The sequence below is a fragment of the Sus scrofa genome, chromosome 2, assembly GCF_054392235.1.
Source record: "Sus scrofa isolate SSC_HxYL_T2T_F1_AM1 chromosome 2, Sscrofa_HxYL_maternal_Yorkshire_Landrace_v2.0, whole genome shotgun sequence".
In the NCBI taxonomy this organism is placed as follows: domain Eukaryota; kingdom Metazoa; phylum Chordata; class Mammalia; order Artiodactyla; family Suidae; genus Sus; species Sus scrofa.
The window spans coordinates 19,337,293-19,354,697 of record NC_139384.1 but is presented as its reverse complement, the minus strand read 5'-3'; the positions used below and the strand labels follow the sequence as shown (position 1 = coordinate 19,354,697).

The 17,405-nt window shown below is 54.6% G+C and overlaps 1 protein-coding gene across 1 annotated transcript in view; it reads left to right on the top strand.

The window, feature by feature from the left end:
- Nucleotides 1-1,266: 1,266 nt before the first annotated feature.
- CREB3L1 (cAMP responsive element binding protein 3 like 1) overlaps nt 1,267-17,405 on the top strand; it is a 34,804-nt gene continuing 18,665 nt past the window's right edge. Inside the window, exon 1 of the mRNA XM_003122829.7 lies at nt 1,267-1,828. Within this exon, the coding sequence (XP_003122877.2) occupies nt 1,727-1,828 (102 nt within the window). The 5' untranslated portion in view covers nt 1,267-1,726. The remainder of the gene's footprint in view (nt 1,829-17,405) is intronic.

Sequence of the window (17,405 nt, the reverse complement as noted above, 5' to 3'; positions counted from 1 at the left end):
GCTTCCTAAAGGCCATTTGGTTCCTGAACTAATTAAAAGAGCCAGACAAGGAGGACACACTTAATCCTATTAATGACTTCTGGGCAGGAACCATGTGCCCGGCCCTCTGAGGGAGTGACTTTCTGACCACTTCCATTTGTTCAGGTGCCTGGTGATTGTTTATCAGCCCTTTCAAGCGATTAAGCTGTGCGTGGCCGATTGGAACTGGCCACTTAGGTAATGGATCCAGGGGACCTGGGAATGTCCGGTGACCATGAAGCATGGAGCCAGCCTGCATCTTGGCTCATACAAACTCCATGGGTCACTATTCTCCAACTTCTTGCTCTTCAGAACCATTAGAGGGAACTTGACGATTGATGAGAAGAGGGGTCCTTACCTCACCTCTGCTGTTCACCCAGGCCTTTCACACACAGGGAAGTTGGATACAGTCCTTGCCCCAAGGGTTCGCAGAATCTAGTGGGATCACACACACATGAGCAGGAGTTCCCGTTGGTGGCACAGTGGAAATGAATCTGACTAAGAACCATGAGGTTGGGAGTTCCATCCCTGGCCTGGCTCAGTGGGTTAAGGATCCGGCGTTTCTGTGAGCTACGGTGTAGGTCGTAGACGTGGCTCGGATCTGGCGTTGCTGTGGCTGTGGCGTGGGCCGGCAGCTGTAGCTCTGATTAGGTCCCTAGCCTGGGAATCTCCATATGCCACTGGTGTGGCCCTAAAAAGCAAAACAAACAAACAGACAGACAGACACACGAACAAAACAATGACAATACTGCATTAGACTTGTCACCATGGAGGTAAGCACACAATGTCCTAAGAGTGTAGAGTGGTGGTAACTGCTTCGGCTTGGGGGTCAGGGAAGGCTTCCTGAAGGAGGAGACCTGAAAATCTCCCATTGAGAGGAAATCTGATGAGGGATCCATGAGATGGAATTCCCTGACTTTGTATTTGGTTCAGGCTCTAGAATAAGCCTGAAAGAATAGAAATAACTCAGCTTCCTCCTGAACTTATGGGAGCGTGGTTGGCAAAGGCTTAAGGTGTCAAGGTTCGAGAAACAGTTATTGCCTCCAGTACAATTTTGCTTCAAGTCCCTACCTGGACTGTTCAGAGAAAAGAGATTCACAAGGAAGACTAGCTTGTATAGCTGTCTCTTTAAAAGAGGAGGGACGATTCCTCAGGCCGCTCCCTCTCCTCATTAATATGAAAGTATCGTGAATATTGATGTGGGGGCGTGGCGCTTCGGCCAGCTGGGCTAACCAGCCCCGGGTTCCCGGTTTCAGAGAGGAAAGTGACAGAAGCGGTACACAGGGAGACGCAGAGAGAGCGGAGCGCCCGGCAGCCACCCAGTCTCGGGGGGGAGCGCTCAGCTCCCCCACCCCCGGCTCCCACCCTGTCCGGGGGGGCTCCTCAAGCCCTCAGCCCCACTCCTGGGCTCCCCATGGAAACCAGCTGTGCCCCTGGAGGAGCGGGAGGAGGAGGAGTCGGCTAAATGCCCGCGGTGCACCCGGGGCCCCGGAGCCCAGGCCGCTCTGCGCTGCTGCCCTAAGGCCCCCGAACCCCCCGCGCCCCCTACCCGGGGCCGCGCCGCCTCCGCCTGCCCCTCCCCCCGGGGCTTCGCCCGGGACCTGCCCCCGCCCGCTTGCCAGCGCTCAGGCCGGAGCTCTGGGCCGGGCGCGCCGCCGCCCTGGAGTGAGGGAAGCCCAGCCGAAGGGGGTCTCCAGAGCCGGCCGAGATGGACGCCGTCTTGGAGCCCTTCCCGGCCGACAGGCTGTTCCCCGGATCCAGCTTCCTGGACTTGGGGGATCTGAACGAGTCGGATTTCCTCAACAATGCGGTAAGATGAAGGGTCTGTGTCCCTCTTCCACCATTTCTCACTCCTTTTTGCGGTGCGCCTGGGGCCCCCTGAAGGACTGGACTACACATCACTGAGCAGAAGTGGGGGAGGGGGCTCTGTGCAGGGTCCCCTCGAGAGACACGTGCCTAGAGCTCTGAGATTTGAGGACTGGATCCCTCGACACCTCCCTAGACCCTGAACCTGGACCGAAGCCTCTGAGTTTGCGCCAGTGCACACTCCTCCAGGGGGGCTCCAAGGATACACTGGCCTCCTCCTTCTAGGGGAAGGGAACGTCGAGGCGCGGGCCGGCCCATCCTCATATGAGCTCAAGAGACACCAAATCTGTCCCCCGCCCAAGTCTCCTGGTGGTCTGCCACCCACCCGGGACACCCAGAACCAAATTGGGCGCCAAGTGGCGGTGCCCTTTCTTGTGCCCCCTTTAGGACTTCGGTGGCTTGGAGTCTGGTTCTCCGCTGGGGGGCGCACCAGGGGCCGGACACCAGACGCCCCTTGACGGGCCTGAGCCAGACCCAGCTTTTGAGCCAGACCGGGAAATTTAGGGGTGCAGCCGTGGCTGCCCCAGAAAGTCAGGCTGGAGATCCCCCAGGGAGGGACATGACACTCAACTGGTCAGGGCAGCGCAGGGTGATGGCTCAGGAGGAGGGAAGTCTTTCTCTAGGTCTGTTTCTCTGTCCCTTGTCGAGATGACTGTCTCTCCTGTGGCTTCGTGGCGACCCTCTCTGTCTCTGGGTTTCTTCTCTTTCTTTTCTCCTCCCCCCCTAAGGAAACGTGGCTTCTCTCTTCTTCCCTCCCTCCCTCCCTCTCTCAGGCTCAGCCCTTAGGTCCTGGGGGAGGGGGAGGCTCAGTAACAGTAACAGGAGAAAATATTTGCATTTAGAAGAGCCTACTGTGTTGAAAGGTAGGCAGTTTGGGGGATCTGGTGAGATCCCTCCACCTCCCCATGCAGTGAACTGCCAGCCTCTCCCTCTCCCTTTCTCTCGCCCTCTCTCGTGCACGCTCTCTCTCTCATACACACACACACACACACAGATCATCTCAAGGGTCTCTACTTGCTGTTCTCTACCTCCTGGGACTAAGATGAACCTGGCACACAAGAGCCAAGTGCGTACAGACTTAAGGCCCCTTAAACTTCCACCTAAACTGTCCCAGGCTGCTGGTGGGGAAACAAGCCAGGGAAAAGAACCCGAGTCAGGGAGGCATGGGGTAAGAGGTCTCCCGGTTCTCCTTAGGCAGGAGTGACCCTGCTCTCTGAGGAAGGCCCCTAGTCCCAGTCAGAGGAGCACACGTCTCCAGACAAGCCAAGTGGAGGAGGGGAGAGGGCTTGAACCAGTAGTGAGGAGACCTGGGTTCTAGTCCTGCCTCTGCGTCTGCCTCTCCCTGAGAGCCTGGGCCATGTGACCAGCTTTCCTCCCTGGGCCTCCTTGTCTCTAAAACCGGGAAGGTTGGATCGGTCTCTCTAAGGACAGTCTGGCACAGATCCTAAGAATGAAGTGGCAGGGGTCTGAGGTTCCATACACCCCTCCTGGAGCTGGTAACGGGTACTGGTCAGAGGGAGCAGGGTTTGTTGGAGCGCGTACCTTTGTTGGAAGAGGCGCCCTGTGAGGTTCCCTCAGCCCTCAGCAGGTCTGAGTTGGGCTTTCTACTGAATGAACTCTGCCGCCTACAGCCTCTTCCTGCTGTTCCATTCAGCCTTTCATCCCCAGCTGCTCATCTGGGCCTTGGTCCAGCACAGGAAAGGAGGCATGATCATGATGAGACAGTGGTATCCAGCATTGGGCCTGGGGAGGGAAAGCCCTGCTGGGGAAGCTCCTGACCTCAGGCCTAAGCACGGCCAGGTGAAGCAGGGGAAGAGGAAAGAATTTCTAAGAGGAAAGAAAACTCCTGGGCTCGGAATCAGGAAATTTGGTTCTAGCTGTGCTTCTGCCACCATCCAGCTGGGCAGTTCAGACAAGTGACTTTTCTTCCTGTGGGCCTTGGATTCCTCACCTGAAAAATGGAGCTAGAGAAGCTTCCCCTGAGAGTTACTGTAGAGATTTAGTGAGAAAATTCAAGATTAATGTTAAGATGATGTGTACCAGGTAAGTTTCCGTGGTTACAACGCTTTGGAGACTAGATTGGGGGGGGGGGGGTAAGAACTACTCAGGTAGAGTTACTGTGACCCTGAGCAAGTTGCCTTCCTTCTCTGGTGCCTCCATTTAGATGTCTAAGGTCCCTCCTAGCTGGCACCCCATACCAACTCCATCCCCAACTCCCTCTTCATTCTGCATAAGGATAGTAAAATGTTTCCAGGGTTAAAGATGGGAAAGGGTGGAGTCTGTGTGCTTCTCACTCTGGAAGATGGAGGGCAAGGTATTCACTATCCTCTTTAAAATCCAGATAAAGGCCTTAAAGTCACGATGGAAATCGGGTGTGCTCTGTTACTCGGTATTAAAAGGCAAAAATCAAAAAGGATGCTCACCCGGAATACAACTGTGTAAAAAATATGCATTCACTTGATCAGAGACAGGAGAATGAGTCCTGCAAAGTCATGTGTGCTTGGAGGTGGCCAGAGGTGCTGTATTTTTCCTTCTGTGAGGCCGCCTTCATCCTGTTGCAATCTTGTCTCTGTGAGTCTCAGACATCCCTCGGAAGGAGCTGCCCATCCTGCCAGATGAAGGGGCTTCTCCTCCCCTCCCCACCTTCCCACAATTCCTGATGTGACTTCCCTAGAGCCCTCTTCCCTTGGACCCTGTGATCCCTCGGCCCTGGGCAGGTGTGAGAGAGGGCCTGGTGCTCAGAGAACTAGGATAAAGGTCCCAGGGAGAACAGGTCATGTCTCCAGAGAGCATGAGGTCCTTCCTCTGGCTCAGGAGAAGGGAAGACCCCGGTTTCTCTAGAGGGAAATGGCTTCAGATCCCAGAGAAGCCCCAGCTGGGAGGGTGTGGAGAGGAGGAGGAGGAGAAGGAGGAAGATGAGTTCTGTTGTCTTGGAGGAGCGGGAGCAGCAGGAAGCTGCAAGGATGTTTGCCCAGCACACTCATTCACCTCACAGCAGCTGGGGAGGCCAGGTGCAGGAAAGACCGGGACCTGGGGACCAGCCCAGGAAGGGGAGTGTGAAGGCTAAGCCTGATCACTGCTCCCCAGGCCCCCAGCCTGGCTTCTCCTGAGCTAAATGGAAAACCACCACCACCAGTACAACTACCACCACCACCACCCAAGCCTTTGGGGGATTTAGGGAGATTAGAGAAGTATGTGCATTTGGGTGTTCCTATGTCTGTGTGTGGGCCTTTAACAGCCCTTAAAAGGGGATGGGGGTGTGTGTGTGTGTGTGTGTGTGTGTGTGTGTGTGTTTCTCTTTAAATTCTCACCAAGAGGAAAGAGGACCCAAGGGCGAAGGAACTCTGGTCTCCAAGTAGAATCCACTAGAAAAAGAAGTAATGGAGGAAAACTGATAGAGGAGCCCAAATTTCAGGGCTTCTGTTCAGGAAGGGAGATGGCGTCCCAGAATCTCTTCCTCCTCCAAAACACTGGGTTTGTTCAGGGCAGCTTTTTGTTTTTGCTCCCCCCACTGGGGTGTGAGCTCCTGGAGGGCAGGCGTTTCTCTGTCTGGTTCACAGCTGTATCTCCTGTGCCTAGTACAGTGCTTGGCACAGAGTAGGCTTCAACCAACCATTGATAAATGAATGAAAGGAGGGCCAGGCCAGGCCCCACATTTTTTAGGGAAAAAGAAAAAGGGTGCTCATCTGCTCCCCACCATCAGGGTCCTACAGCCCACAGTCTCTGAAATTCAGGCAGGTTTCCAATGAGTTATCATTGTCTTGATTCATCCCCGCCCTTGGCACAGACCCCCACAGCCCCTGGTCTAGGACAATCTAAAGCTGACTTGAGCCACAGCAGATTTAAACTTGTGGCTTAGGTCTCACCCTTAAGCATTGATTGGCTTATGGGCTTCCATCTTCCCCAGTTTCCTTCTGTTCAGGTTGCTCTGGGACTCCTAGATCCCAGGAGCAGCTTAAAACTGTCTTTTCTAGTGCTGCCACAGGGCCTTTGCACATGCTATTTCTGACATCTAGAATACTTTCCCTCCAGTTCTCTCCATCTCAGCATCCTTGGTTCAAATGTTACCTCTTTAGGGAAGCTTCCTCAGCCACAAATGGGACCCCTGTTATTTTCTGTTTCAGTTCTTTGATTTCTTTGTAGTCCTTATCCCAATCTGCAGATTTTTATTGTCTGCTTCCTCTGTGAGAAAGCAAGTTCCATGAGAACACCGACCACGTCAGTTGTATTCATTGTCATAAACCTGGCACACCACTGTGGCACAAAATAGGCACTTAATATAGTAAAACTCCACCATAAGGCAATAAGCTGAGTCCAAAATTTTCAATCATATAAAATACACAGTTACATTATTGCAGGATCAATGAAAAGTAGTATTTTTCAGTCGGTCTGTACTGTCACAAAAAGCACAAAAGTAAAGATTGTGAAACCTCGGCGCATACAGCAAACCAAAGTGAGGAAGTTCCAAAGGAGCACAAAGCAGTCACTTCTGTTCCAGCCCCACAAAGATAAGAGGTTTGCCCACCTTTATTTGAGATGGGCCCCAGGCACAGGACAGAAGCCAAGTTTTGGCCACAATTAAGTGGACTTTGCTCCATTTAAGGGCTTACTGTACTTGTAGAGAAAATTACTTCAGACTAGGGCAGTCCCTGTGAGGGAAGGGAAGAATGTTTTTTTAAAAGACAGGCCTGAGTATTCAAGAAGTGTAGGGATAATTCCAGAAGGGGCCCCAGATTCTCAGGGTCCTGGCCCTGGCCTGTGAGAGGAGAGACCTCACATCCCATCCCCCACCTTCTCTTCATCCTCACTCTAGGCTGCCGCTCCCTGGTCCACCTGGGAACTTGAACCTTTGCTCTCTGCAGCTCCTGGGTGATGGGGATGCTGGATCCCACAAAAATGCTGTCTGTACATCTGGTCCTCCGGCTTCCCTGGACCAGCTGGGAATTCACTTGGTTTTCTTCAATATACACACCCGATCCTTCAACAACTAAAGGAGCGCCAGTACTGGTCACTAAGCAAAGTGACCTCCAGCCACTCACAGCCATGTGAGAAACAGAGAGGGAAGTAGCCAGTAGCACTGCAGGGTGCCATGATGGAGCAGAGCATGATGGGAGCCCAAGGAGGAGCCTCCAGCCTGGGTGAAGGTCATGGAAGGTTCTCAGAGGAGGTGACCTCTGCACCCAACCTCCCTGATGTCCCCATCCCTACTGGCAAAGGAGTTAGTGGAAAGCATTTCAGTGGGGAGGACTGGGGCTGTGTCCCTTTTCTGAGCCTGTCATATAGGCATTATTGTCCCTTGTGCAGATGAGAAAACTGATTCTCATAGAGGAGGGAACATCTTCTTGCTGTTCTCAGAGCAAGAGTCCCATGGAGCCAAGGAAGAGAAAGCACCATCTTCTCTCTCCCTCTTCTTCTGGATTGAACTTTGCCCTCTAGGGCAAGGAAAGTCTGGGATCTCAGATAGCAGAGGCGCCCTGCCTTGATCCTCACCCTCTCGCATCCTTAGGGGACCACGGATGACAGCCAGCACGTTGCCTGGCCTGTGAGAGAGAGACCTCACACCCCATCCCCCACCTTCTCTTCATCCTCACTCTAGGCTGCCGCTCCCTGGTCCACCTGGGAACTTGGACCTTTGCTCTCTGCAGCTCCTGGGACTCCAGGTCTATTTGTACCTGGCCTGTCTGGCCACTGTGCAGGGGAGGAGCGGATGAAGAACAGCCCCCCTTTGTATCTTCCCTTCCCCATACAATGCGCCTCCTGCAAGTCCTGGGACCGAGGCCCTCTCAGAGCATCCCTCTCTGGGACCTGGCTTGCCCCTGAACCTCCCTTAAGAAACCAGCTCCAGATGCTGGAGAACAGGCTGTTCTTCTGGAAGTCTCGGCACTCCAGGGGGCAGGATGGAGGAGGAAGATTTGGGTGGAGTTAAGTCAAGGCCATGAGCATGATCTGGCTGGAACACGATGTAACCCACTTGAGCAGGCAGAGTAAGTGGTAGAACCCTTGAGCAGGAGTGGGGAGAAGGTAGGCACCAGGGTGTCTGGTTCAGGGGAAGCTGGGAGGCAAGATACGGCCCAGAACTCTGACCACAAGGGAAAACAGACAGATCAAAGGTGATTTCCTCAGAATGTCAAAGACCCTAATCCTCATGGGCCGGACATACCATGTCATCAGCAAGGCCAACTTGACAGCTGGAGCAAGACTGGGCTACCCTGCTGCAGGGTTCATTGGGCCTCCTCTCCCAGCCCTCCCAGGACAGAGCCCTCACCGTGGCTTCCTTGGCCCTTGGCTCTTGGCCCAGGAGCCATTTCACCCATCACAGAGAGGCTGACACATCTGGGCTGGGCTGTGTGGTCTGACAGAGCAGCTGGACAGCAGCAGCTGTCCCCCTCTTCCCCTTCCAAAAGAATAACAAAAAGGAAAGCAGCAGTGGAGGGAGGCAGGCCCTCAGGCCCTCCCGGAGAGCCAGGAGGCAGTTTAAAGCAGTGAGTGAGGGGACTCGCTGGGGAGGCAGACAGGCCCACGCCTTTTCCCACGTGTGCCCCTCCGCCTGCAATGTTCTCACCTCTCCTCACCTCACTGCCCTAACTCGCTCTGTGACCTTGGACAAATCACTCCCTCTTTCGGGGGCCTTGGTTTCCTCGCTGCTGGACTAGACTGAGAGTTCTTTGAGGGCAGGGAGTATCAGGCAATTATTTCAGTCTATTCCTTAGATGTAGCTATGGTGACTGAGTGCTCGGGAAGTGTTTATTTATTGACTAGATGGAAGGAAGGAAGGAGTGAGGGGGGTGATGGGTGGATGAATGGGTAGGTGGACAGATAATGGAAGAAAAGATACTTCCACACTTCCAGCCTTAATGGTACGTTCTTTTTCTAAGTGGGTCTTATTTATCAGGTAGTGAATCTTAACCTAAAGCCCACATCTACCTCTCACTCTTTCATGATGGTCTTTTCTACTATGAAATACATTGTGCCCATAAGAGAAGATGCATACTGCATCCATATACATTACTAAGCACAATAAAATAGACACCTGGCATAACCCAGCTGAAGAAATACACCCAGCTCTCAACATCCTGGGTTCTCAAAACGGCATGAGTTTGTGGAAAAGCTGAGCTGTGGACTGTAAATCCACTCCACACTGGGCAGACTGTGAACAGAAGCTCTCCTAGACCTGGTGCCTCCTCCCAGATCCCACCTGACCAGAGAGCAAGTCCACAGGTCAGATGGCAGATGCCTTGACAAGTTCTGCGAAGCCAAGCTGTACCAGAAGTAGGCTGGAGTGACCATTAGTGGCTGGTTTTAGCCCCGCCCAGACCTGGGAGCAAATCCTGGTTCTCACTGTCTGGGTGAGCTTGGACAGGTGCCTTAACCTCTCTGAGCTTATTTTCCTCATCCATAATGTTAAGATGACCCTAGAATATAGGGTTCTTACAAGGATACAATTAGGTAAGTCTTGTAGAGAACTTAGCACAGTGCATGGCACATGGTAAGCCCTTTATAAACAAGAGTTGTTGCTACTGTTTTCATTTTCATTGTTGTCATCACTGCCTGAAAGGAAGGTCCCTAGCATTGGACAGCCCTTGGAAGAATGTCTCATTTTCATCCCTTTGCTGACCCCTGATCATAGGGATTTTATTTGCCTGTTTGACCTCTCTGGAGCTGAATGGCTGCTTTCCTGGGACAGAGGCAAAAGACCCCAGGCCCCTTCTCAGGGCTCTGTCTTCCTGGGATCAGGAGAGGAACAGCCAGGGACAAGCAAACCCAGGGCCCAGGTGAGGACCCAGTGCATAGAATGGGGGCCCATATTTTGTACCTGGCCCTGTACTAGGTGTTGGGATGGGGCAGCAGGAAATCAATCATCCCGTCAACATCCAGTGTTGTCATGTATGCTTAAAAGTACAAGCTCTGCAATCAGAGCTTGGGTTCAAACCCTGGCTCAACCACTTGCTAACTAAATTAACTGAATAAGCTACTTAACTTCCCTATGCCTCAGTTTCCTCCATTACATGGCACTACTAATAGGACCTACCCGATCTTCTGAAACTTAAATCAGAAGGAGCTAGAACAGTGCCTGGCTTATAAACATCAGCTATTATCATCGTCATCATTACTATTAGGCATAATATATACCAGGCCCTGTGTGAGGCCCTGCAGAGGGTTCAAGGATGAAATTCATCCTATATCCTATCCTCAAGGTGGTTAAAGTTTAGAAGGAGAGATGGGTCCCACTGCAGATAATTAGAGTTCAAGGCATGATACTAACCAGTAACTGAACTGTCTCTAAGTGCTACAGTGGTATAAGACAGAGAGGACTCTTCTAGTTGGGTGGTCAAGGAAGGCTTTCTGGAGGAAGTGGCATTAGAGTTGGGGCTTAAAGGCTGATAGGAGTTAGACGAGATAAAGGGCAAAGACCTTCCAGGCACAGGGAATGGTACAAGCAAAGGCCCTAAAGCCATGGAGCTTACAGCAGGTTTCAGGAGCTGGGAGCAATCCTCCAACTTGGCTGGAGGGAAAGGGAAGATGAGGGGCTCCAGCTATAGTGGGAAGTTGAAATCAGTTTGCGGCAGACCTGAATGCTGTGCTCAGGAGCTGGGGGTCTTTTCCACAGGCAAGAGGGAGCACAAGATAGTTCCCTCTGAGTTGGACAAGGTGGTGCTCCCAGCTCCTCTGAACCATCTCAGTGCTAGGAGTTCTAGAATCCATTGGACTATCCCAGCTGTCAGCCTGTCTGGATCATCAGGGCCTCTCTCCCAAGGCAGACAGCACTGTGGCCCCTCGCTGAGCCCAGAGCAGCCCCAGGCAGCAACTGACCCCAGGTGCCTTCTCCCCTCTGACTTCTACCCCTGCCCTGATGCTCACCCTGGGCCAGGAGTACCAGTTCCCTTCTGGCTCTCTCATCCCCAGTACTCAGGGCCAGGCCGGCCTGGGGAGGCCCAAGACAATGCCACCCTTGCAGAGGGACAAGCTCCTCTTTGGGGCTGAGGGCTCTGGTCTGAACGATGTCCTGCCTCCTGACCTAACCCCAAGACCCTGATGGGGATCCCTCCACCCCCTCATACAGCACAGGACACTCCACTATCAGGCAAAGTATGTCCCCGTTGACCCTAAAGGCCTGGAAGGATCTAAGCCCTCCTTCTGAGCCCAACCCAGCCTGACAACTGATCTCCTTGGCCCTCCCTCCCATCAGCTGGGACAAGATACCCAGGGCCCCTTTCATCATCCTCACCGAGGAGAGGCCCAACCCTGCCCTCTACTACCCCAAAGCCTTCACCCCTTTCTCTCCCAGGGCTGCAAATCAGTTCCACATTTGGGATCTGGCAGGCACTATCTGCTCACAGCTTTCCCCTCCCAGTTAGCTCAGGCTTCCATCTCCCCCCACCCATGGGGTCTGCAGAAGGGGGAGGGCTCTTGCCTCGGGCCACCCCTTCAGAGGTCTGAGATGAAGCTGGACTGCGGCAAGGTACCAGAGGGACAGTAGACACGAGGCCCTTCCAGGGAGAGATAAAAGAGGAAGGATAGGGGGTGGGGCAGAGGCAGAGCTTGAGCAAGCATACAGGGGATGAGGGGCTGGGGGTGGTGAGGGAAGGAGCGAGGTAGTTCCCAGCTCAGCACATTCCTGAGACATCTGGCCATGCTGGAAGGGCCCCAGCTGGCCTGCATGGCTGTGGCTCCAGCTTCTCTGCTCTGTGATGTCAGGTCCCAGCCTTCCCTCTCCTCTAAGAGTCCCACTGGCCTGGGGTCCACCTTGGGGTCCTCCTCCTCCCTGGACCTCTCACCCCCAAGTGAGCAAGAAAGAAGCCCCTGGGCAGTGGAGGAAATGCCTGTGTCAGAGGAGGACCCAGGCCTGATGGAAGAGGCAGACATGGAAGACCCAGGGGTTTGCCCATGCGACTGACTCAAGGAGATTCCTCCTTTGGGCTGATGCCTGACTCCTCCCTTCTCCCTGGAAGGGAGGTAGAGATAGAGGAAAGACTCTGGGAATGGCTGTGAGATCCTGGGCAAGTCCATTCCTCTCCCTGGCTCTCAGTTTTCCTCTCTATAATAATAATGATAATGATAATGATAGCTATATTTGAAGAGCGCCTTCTATGTGGCCTGCATTCTACAAAGCACTTTACAAATGCCATCTCATTTCACCCTCACAGCAACTTCAACGGTGGGGTAGAAATAAGTACCCCTATTTTACAGCTGAAATTGAGCCTCAGAGAGGTTAAGTAACTTGCCCAAGGCTACACAGTAGGTAGCAAAACCAGGATTAGAACATGGTCTGTCTGCCTCTCTTGCTCGTAACCGTTGAACTACAGTGCCTCTCCAAGTAGAGGGGGCTGGACCTAATGATGCCAGAATTCCTTTCAGCTCTGAAACTGCGATGATTTCTTTTGGCTATCGTGGGCTCTTCAAGAAGGGCAGGGGCAGGCATTAGTCACACACTGGGTGGGGAAAGGAGGGCAGAGGCAGCTGGCTTTGAAGCATCAGACGGGTCAGGAATCTTTGGAGGCCCCCTCCTTTGGAAGTCTGGACCCCAGGGACTGGAGTCACAGCCTGATCCCCAGCCGAGCCCAGGGGTCCCACACCTTCCCTGAAGGAAGGGAGTAAATAAGGAGAGCGAATGCAACTTCTTCCAAAAATAAAACCTGAGGACAACTCAGACAGGCTGGGACCGCTGAGGAAGCCAGAGGCCGAACGCTGAGTGCACAGAGGAGAGGGAAGAGGCCAAGGGAATTCCAGCCAGAGCCCAGTGGCAGGCTCCAGCCCAGGAGGGCCTTCCAGCTGGCCGGAGGCCAGGAGAGCAGCTTGGCCGGTTGGCCACTGGGCTTGGTTTGTACTCTTGGGCCTGGCCTAAAAGCCTGGGGACAGTTCCTCCAATGCTGAGTTGAGGGCTGTGGTCCCCAAGTACCTGTTCTAACTTGGGCTTTAAGAGCAAAAAAATCCTTGGGAAAAAACAACCTGGAGAATGGGTACAATAGGCCCCACTAGGGAGGAGCTGAGGGAAGGCGTCCAGGCACATGGAAACTCTGCCTGGAGCGGGAGCAAGCTGGCATCAGAGCGGAATTCAAGGCAGTCATTCCTGGAGGCTCAGCTGCATAAAGAAAAAGGCCTCAGTCCATTTGCTCATTGGCATATTCTTTCACTCACTCACTCACTCAGTCACTCAGCAAACAGCTGAGCACCTACCATGTGCTGGAACCAGTGCTAGGCTTTGGAGACACAGATGAGAACTAGACACTGCAAATCATAGAGGTGACATGGCTGGATCATTTCAAGCTATACTAAGGAAACTGGAACTTACCCTAAGGGCAGCAGGGAGTCATTAGTGGATTTTGAGTAGGGGAGTCACACAGTCATATTTGTGTTAGGAGATCCCTCTTGATGCGGAGAATGTTCTGGACAGAGCAGAGTTTAAGCCTTGGACCTACCTTCATAAATGGGTGGTCACACCACTAGTTAGGAAGCCTTTTTTGAGCAGGAACTGGATTTTATTCATCTCTGTATCCATAGGTCTGGGCACACAGTAGGTCCTCAGTAAACACTGAACCTGAGTGATGAATAAATGGATGGGATCAGACAACCTTATGCTCCAGAGGCCCCCTGTGCCAGCCCTGGCACTTACTCTCCAGTGTCCTGAACTGTCCCACAGGGATCCTCTGGCCACTGCCTATGGACTAACATCTCCAGCAGCCAGACCGTGGGCTGCTGTGCCCTCAGTGGTGCCAGTCACAGCTAATCCCAGCCCTGGGCGGCGGCACTAACTGCCATCGCTTCCTCCTGCCCAGACAGTACCTGGCACTCGCCCCAGGGTTGGGCCACAGCATATGGGCCGCCTGGTCAGAAGAAGCCAGGGGCTGGCCGGGAAGCTGCAGGCTAGCTCTCCACTTTCCTGAGGGGCCTGTGGCCTGGCCAGGGAAGGGTTACCCACAGTGTCAGGAGGGGGGTCTGGAAAACCAGACTAACAGGCCTGTGGGGGCTGAGAGCATGTGATCCTGCTCCGCACAGAGGCTGCCTGTGGTGGGTGCCAGCCTGCCCTTTCCACTCTCCCTTCTTTTCTCTAGGACACAGGCACAGCAAAGTTCAATCCCTGTGGTGCCCCCTCCTCCAGTCCCAGCCCCAGACGAGCCTGAGACTCCCAGAGCTTCCACACTGGGTGGGTGGGGGGTGGGGGGGTCACATGACTCAGGCATGTGGCTTGGCCCAGTCAGCATTCAGTTCTGTGGTGGTGTGCAATGTTGTGTGTGTTCATGTGAGAATGTGCATGACCACGTCTGTGACCGTGACCATGTCTGGAATGACTATACATACGTGTGTGTACACATGGGCGTCTATGTGAATCTGACCACAACTGAGGAGTGTGTCCTTGTTGGGACTGTGTGAGTCCAGGAGCGTGTACATGTACACTAGCACCTGTGCCGGGCTGTGTAAGGAACAGTTGGAATGCGTCCGTGGATGGGGATCTTAAGTTGTGCGGTGTCAGAGAGGTGGTGTTTCCCTGTGTAAGAAGGAACCTCACAGTCCACGTCTGTGTAACATGTGTGTGTGCGCGCATGCACACACACACACACACGGAAGCATTTCTGCTTATTTGGACTTGGGCTCTGTGGTGAAGAGTTTGGTAGGGGGAAAATATGAAACCTCAGCAGCTGCCTTCCCTGGGCCTGTGGGGAACGGGGGATGAGAGTGAGGTTAGAGGTTGGAACAATGTGCTCCCCTTCACCCCCTTGCCCTGCCAGGAAGGCTCAGGGAGGGGCCGGCTCCAGGGACAGGGAAAACTGGCTCCATCCCTTCGCAGTCCCCAAGAGGCCTGGGCAGAGGAAAAGAGCCCACTTTCTGAGGGCTAGTCCACTCCGCCCTGTGCCTGCCACCCCTGCCTCAACAGGAACGTGGACTAAAATGGATGGGGAAACAGACCTGGAGAGGAGACGCCACCTGCCCCTGCACAACTGGGGCCTCCGGAGTCTGAGTCCAGGGCCTTTTTTCCTTCAGAGTCTAGTTCTGGGAAGATGCCTGGATCTCCCCCCACACCCCCCCAAATGCCTGGATGGTGATGCTTAAGGACAAGAAGGGCTGAGAACTGGGTACCCAGGGGCCCACCTCCTTTCCCCAAGCCCCTCCCTGCTCTCTCTTGACCCTCCCCTCCCCCCCACACACACACTCAGGGCACAGCAGTGACTCAGACTGGTGGCCCTTCAACTTGAAATGGGGGCAATTTTCTAGTGACCACGAGGCAAGTTAACCGTCCGGGAATGTATGGGTCAGGGGAAGGGGGGGAGGAGGGGTAGCCTTGGGGGGAGGGGAATGGGAAATGTGAGCGGCCTCTCTCCTCCCCTCTCTCCCCAGAGCTCACTCTCTCGGAAGGAATGTCCGGGCTCGGCATTCCCCCCACTCCTTATCCCACAGCTCAGCCTGGACCCACTCCGGTCTCCTCCCTCCTTTCCCCAAACAGACTGAATCAGCCTGGACCGGGGGGAGGGGCAGAAGCCAGGGCTGGGGGTGCGGGCGCCGCCAAGGGCTTGGGACATGAGGGAACCGGACGCTCTGAGGCTGTGTCAGGTGGGGAGAACCCCTTTCCCGCACACACTCTCAGCGGACAGTCGCGCCCCCCGGGGCTTTCCCCTTCCTCTGCATTTACCCCGGGGAGGAATTAGGAGAGTGGGACAGAGAGGAGCTTCAGACGGCGCTATGACCGCTATGCCCCGCCTCCTCCTACCAGCGACAGAGACCCCAAAGCCCCACAGATGTAGCCCAAGGTAGAATTAATTATTCGAGGAGAGGAGGAAGTTGCTGAGCTAGGGATTTAAGACTTGGGGCCTGGCCTCGCGTTCGAGCTGGAGACATCCAAGAGGGCCCTCCCTCTTCACTTCCCACCGCTTGTGGCGCAGAGTTGGGGCCACGCCACTGATAAGGGTCTGAGGGCACCATGGGGGGGGGCCCACCTGGAAGCTCAAAGGGGTCATTTCTGCTTCTGGCCCAGGTGCAGAAAGGGACACAAGGCGGGACTTCGCACACTCTGCCCTTACAGCGCCCGCACTGTTAGCAGAGGCAGCGGGCCCTCCCCCGCGTAAGCTCTGACCCCCTCCCGCGCCCTCGCCGCATCTGCGGCGGGCGTCTCGCTGCCTCCTCCTATTGGCTGCGAGCTCCGTGGATGCGACCAATGAGCAGGCCGAATTCCGGCGCGGGGCGGCCCCCAGCGCACCAACGTTACCCTCTCTTGGGCCGCTCTGGGCCTATAGGACCCTGTCCTTCTTTAAATTTAAAGGGCCGGCGCTGAAACCGGCTCCGACAGTAGATGCCGCTAAGGGGGAGGGGTGCGTGGGGCTGAGAGCCCGAGAGCTTGGGACCTCTCCTCCAAGGGAGTGGAGCCGGCGCCGGCTGCGCGTGGCAGCCGAAAAGGAGCTTATGTTGGCAAGACTATTGGAAAAAGTCTTTAACAAGGAGGGAAACAAATCATAATATTTCCTTCTCTGGCTTCCCACCCCAGTTGCCTGGAAAGACACCCCCATAGAACGCTCACCCCCAGTGGAACCCTATCCCCCTCAGAATATTGACTCTCTACCGTTTATAGAATCCTGCCTCCCACCCCCAATAGTTCCATCGGACAGTCTGAAACCTGAACTTTTTGTGTGTGAACTGGAGGAAGAGGTGGATGTGGTTTGGGTGGTGGGGGGTACGGAGGGACAAGGTACCTTGCTGGAGCTGAGGAGGCCTGAGATCTCCAGAGTGGGCTTTCCAGGGTGGTGGTGGGGGACGAGTACAGAGAGGACAGGAAGGAGAAGTTGCGCACAGTCCTGTGCAACCCCAGAGCTGGGGAGAACCGCTCCCTTACCACACTCACTGTGTGACCCTGGTAGGCGGCTTTCCCTCTCTGGACGTCAGTTTCCTCATTAGCAAACAGAGAGGGGGCAAGGGACCATGGACTTTCTCAGGTCCCTTCTGCCTCTAAATTGATGGTGTAAACCAGCCATAACTGGGCTGCTCCAGATAAAAGTAGGGCTACAAAGATCTCTAAAGGGGGTGGGCCTTCCGGCACGCTCCAGTGAGCAGGTGGCCTGGGGGTGATGGGACATACCTACCGTTGCCACCAGAGGTCACCCCAGCACACAGGGAAGCCCTTAGCAAAGAAGAGTGGGTTCTCTGCGTGTCTCCCACTCCCACCCCGCTTGCCCCTTGGCCGCCCTCCCCTTCCACTTGGCTCCCACCCTCTGGAAAATCCGTCCTGCTGAGCCTCGGCTGCTGCCTCCAGCAGGTGGGGTGGGGGCTGCTCACAAAGAGGGGCCAACTGAGTTCCCTCAGCAGGCGCCTATGGACACCCCAAAAAGGGTCTCTGAGAAGGACCTGGCTTATCTGCCTGGAGCCAACTCCTTTAGGGACCCCGGCCCAGACTGGAGAAAGTGTCTCTCCTCTCCCAGGCCCCGGGAAAGAGCTTGGCAAACCCTTATCGCCTGAGAAGCAGCTGCTGGAGAAATACCTTAGCAGCTGACTCACTGGACTCTTCACAACCCCCTCCCACTGGGCCCCACACAGGCCTT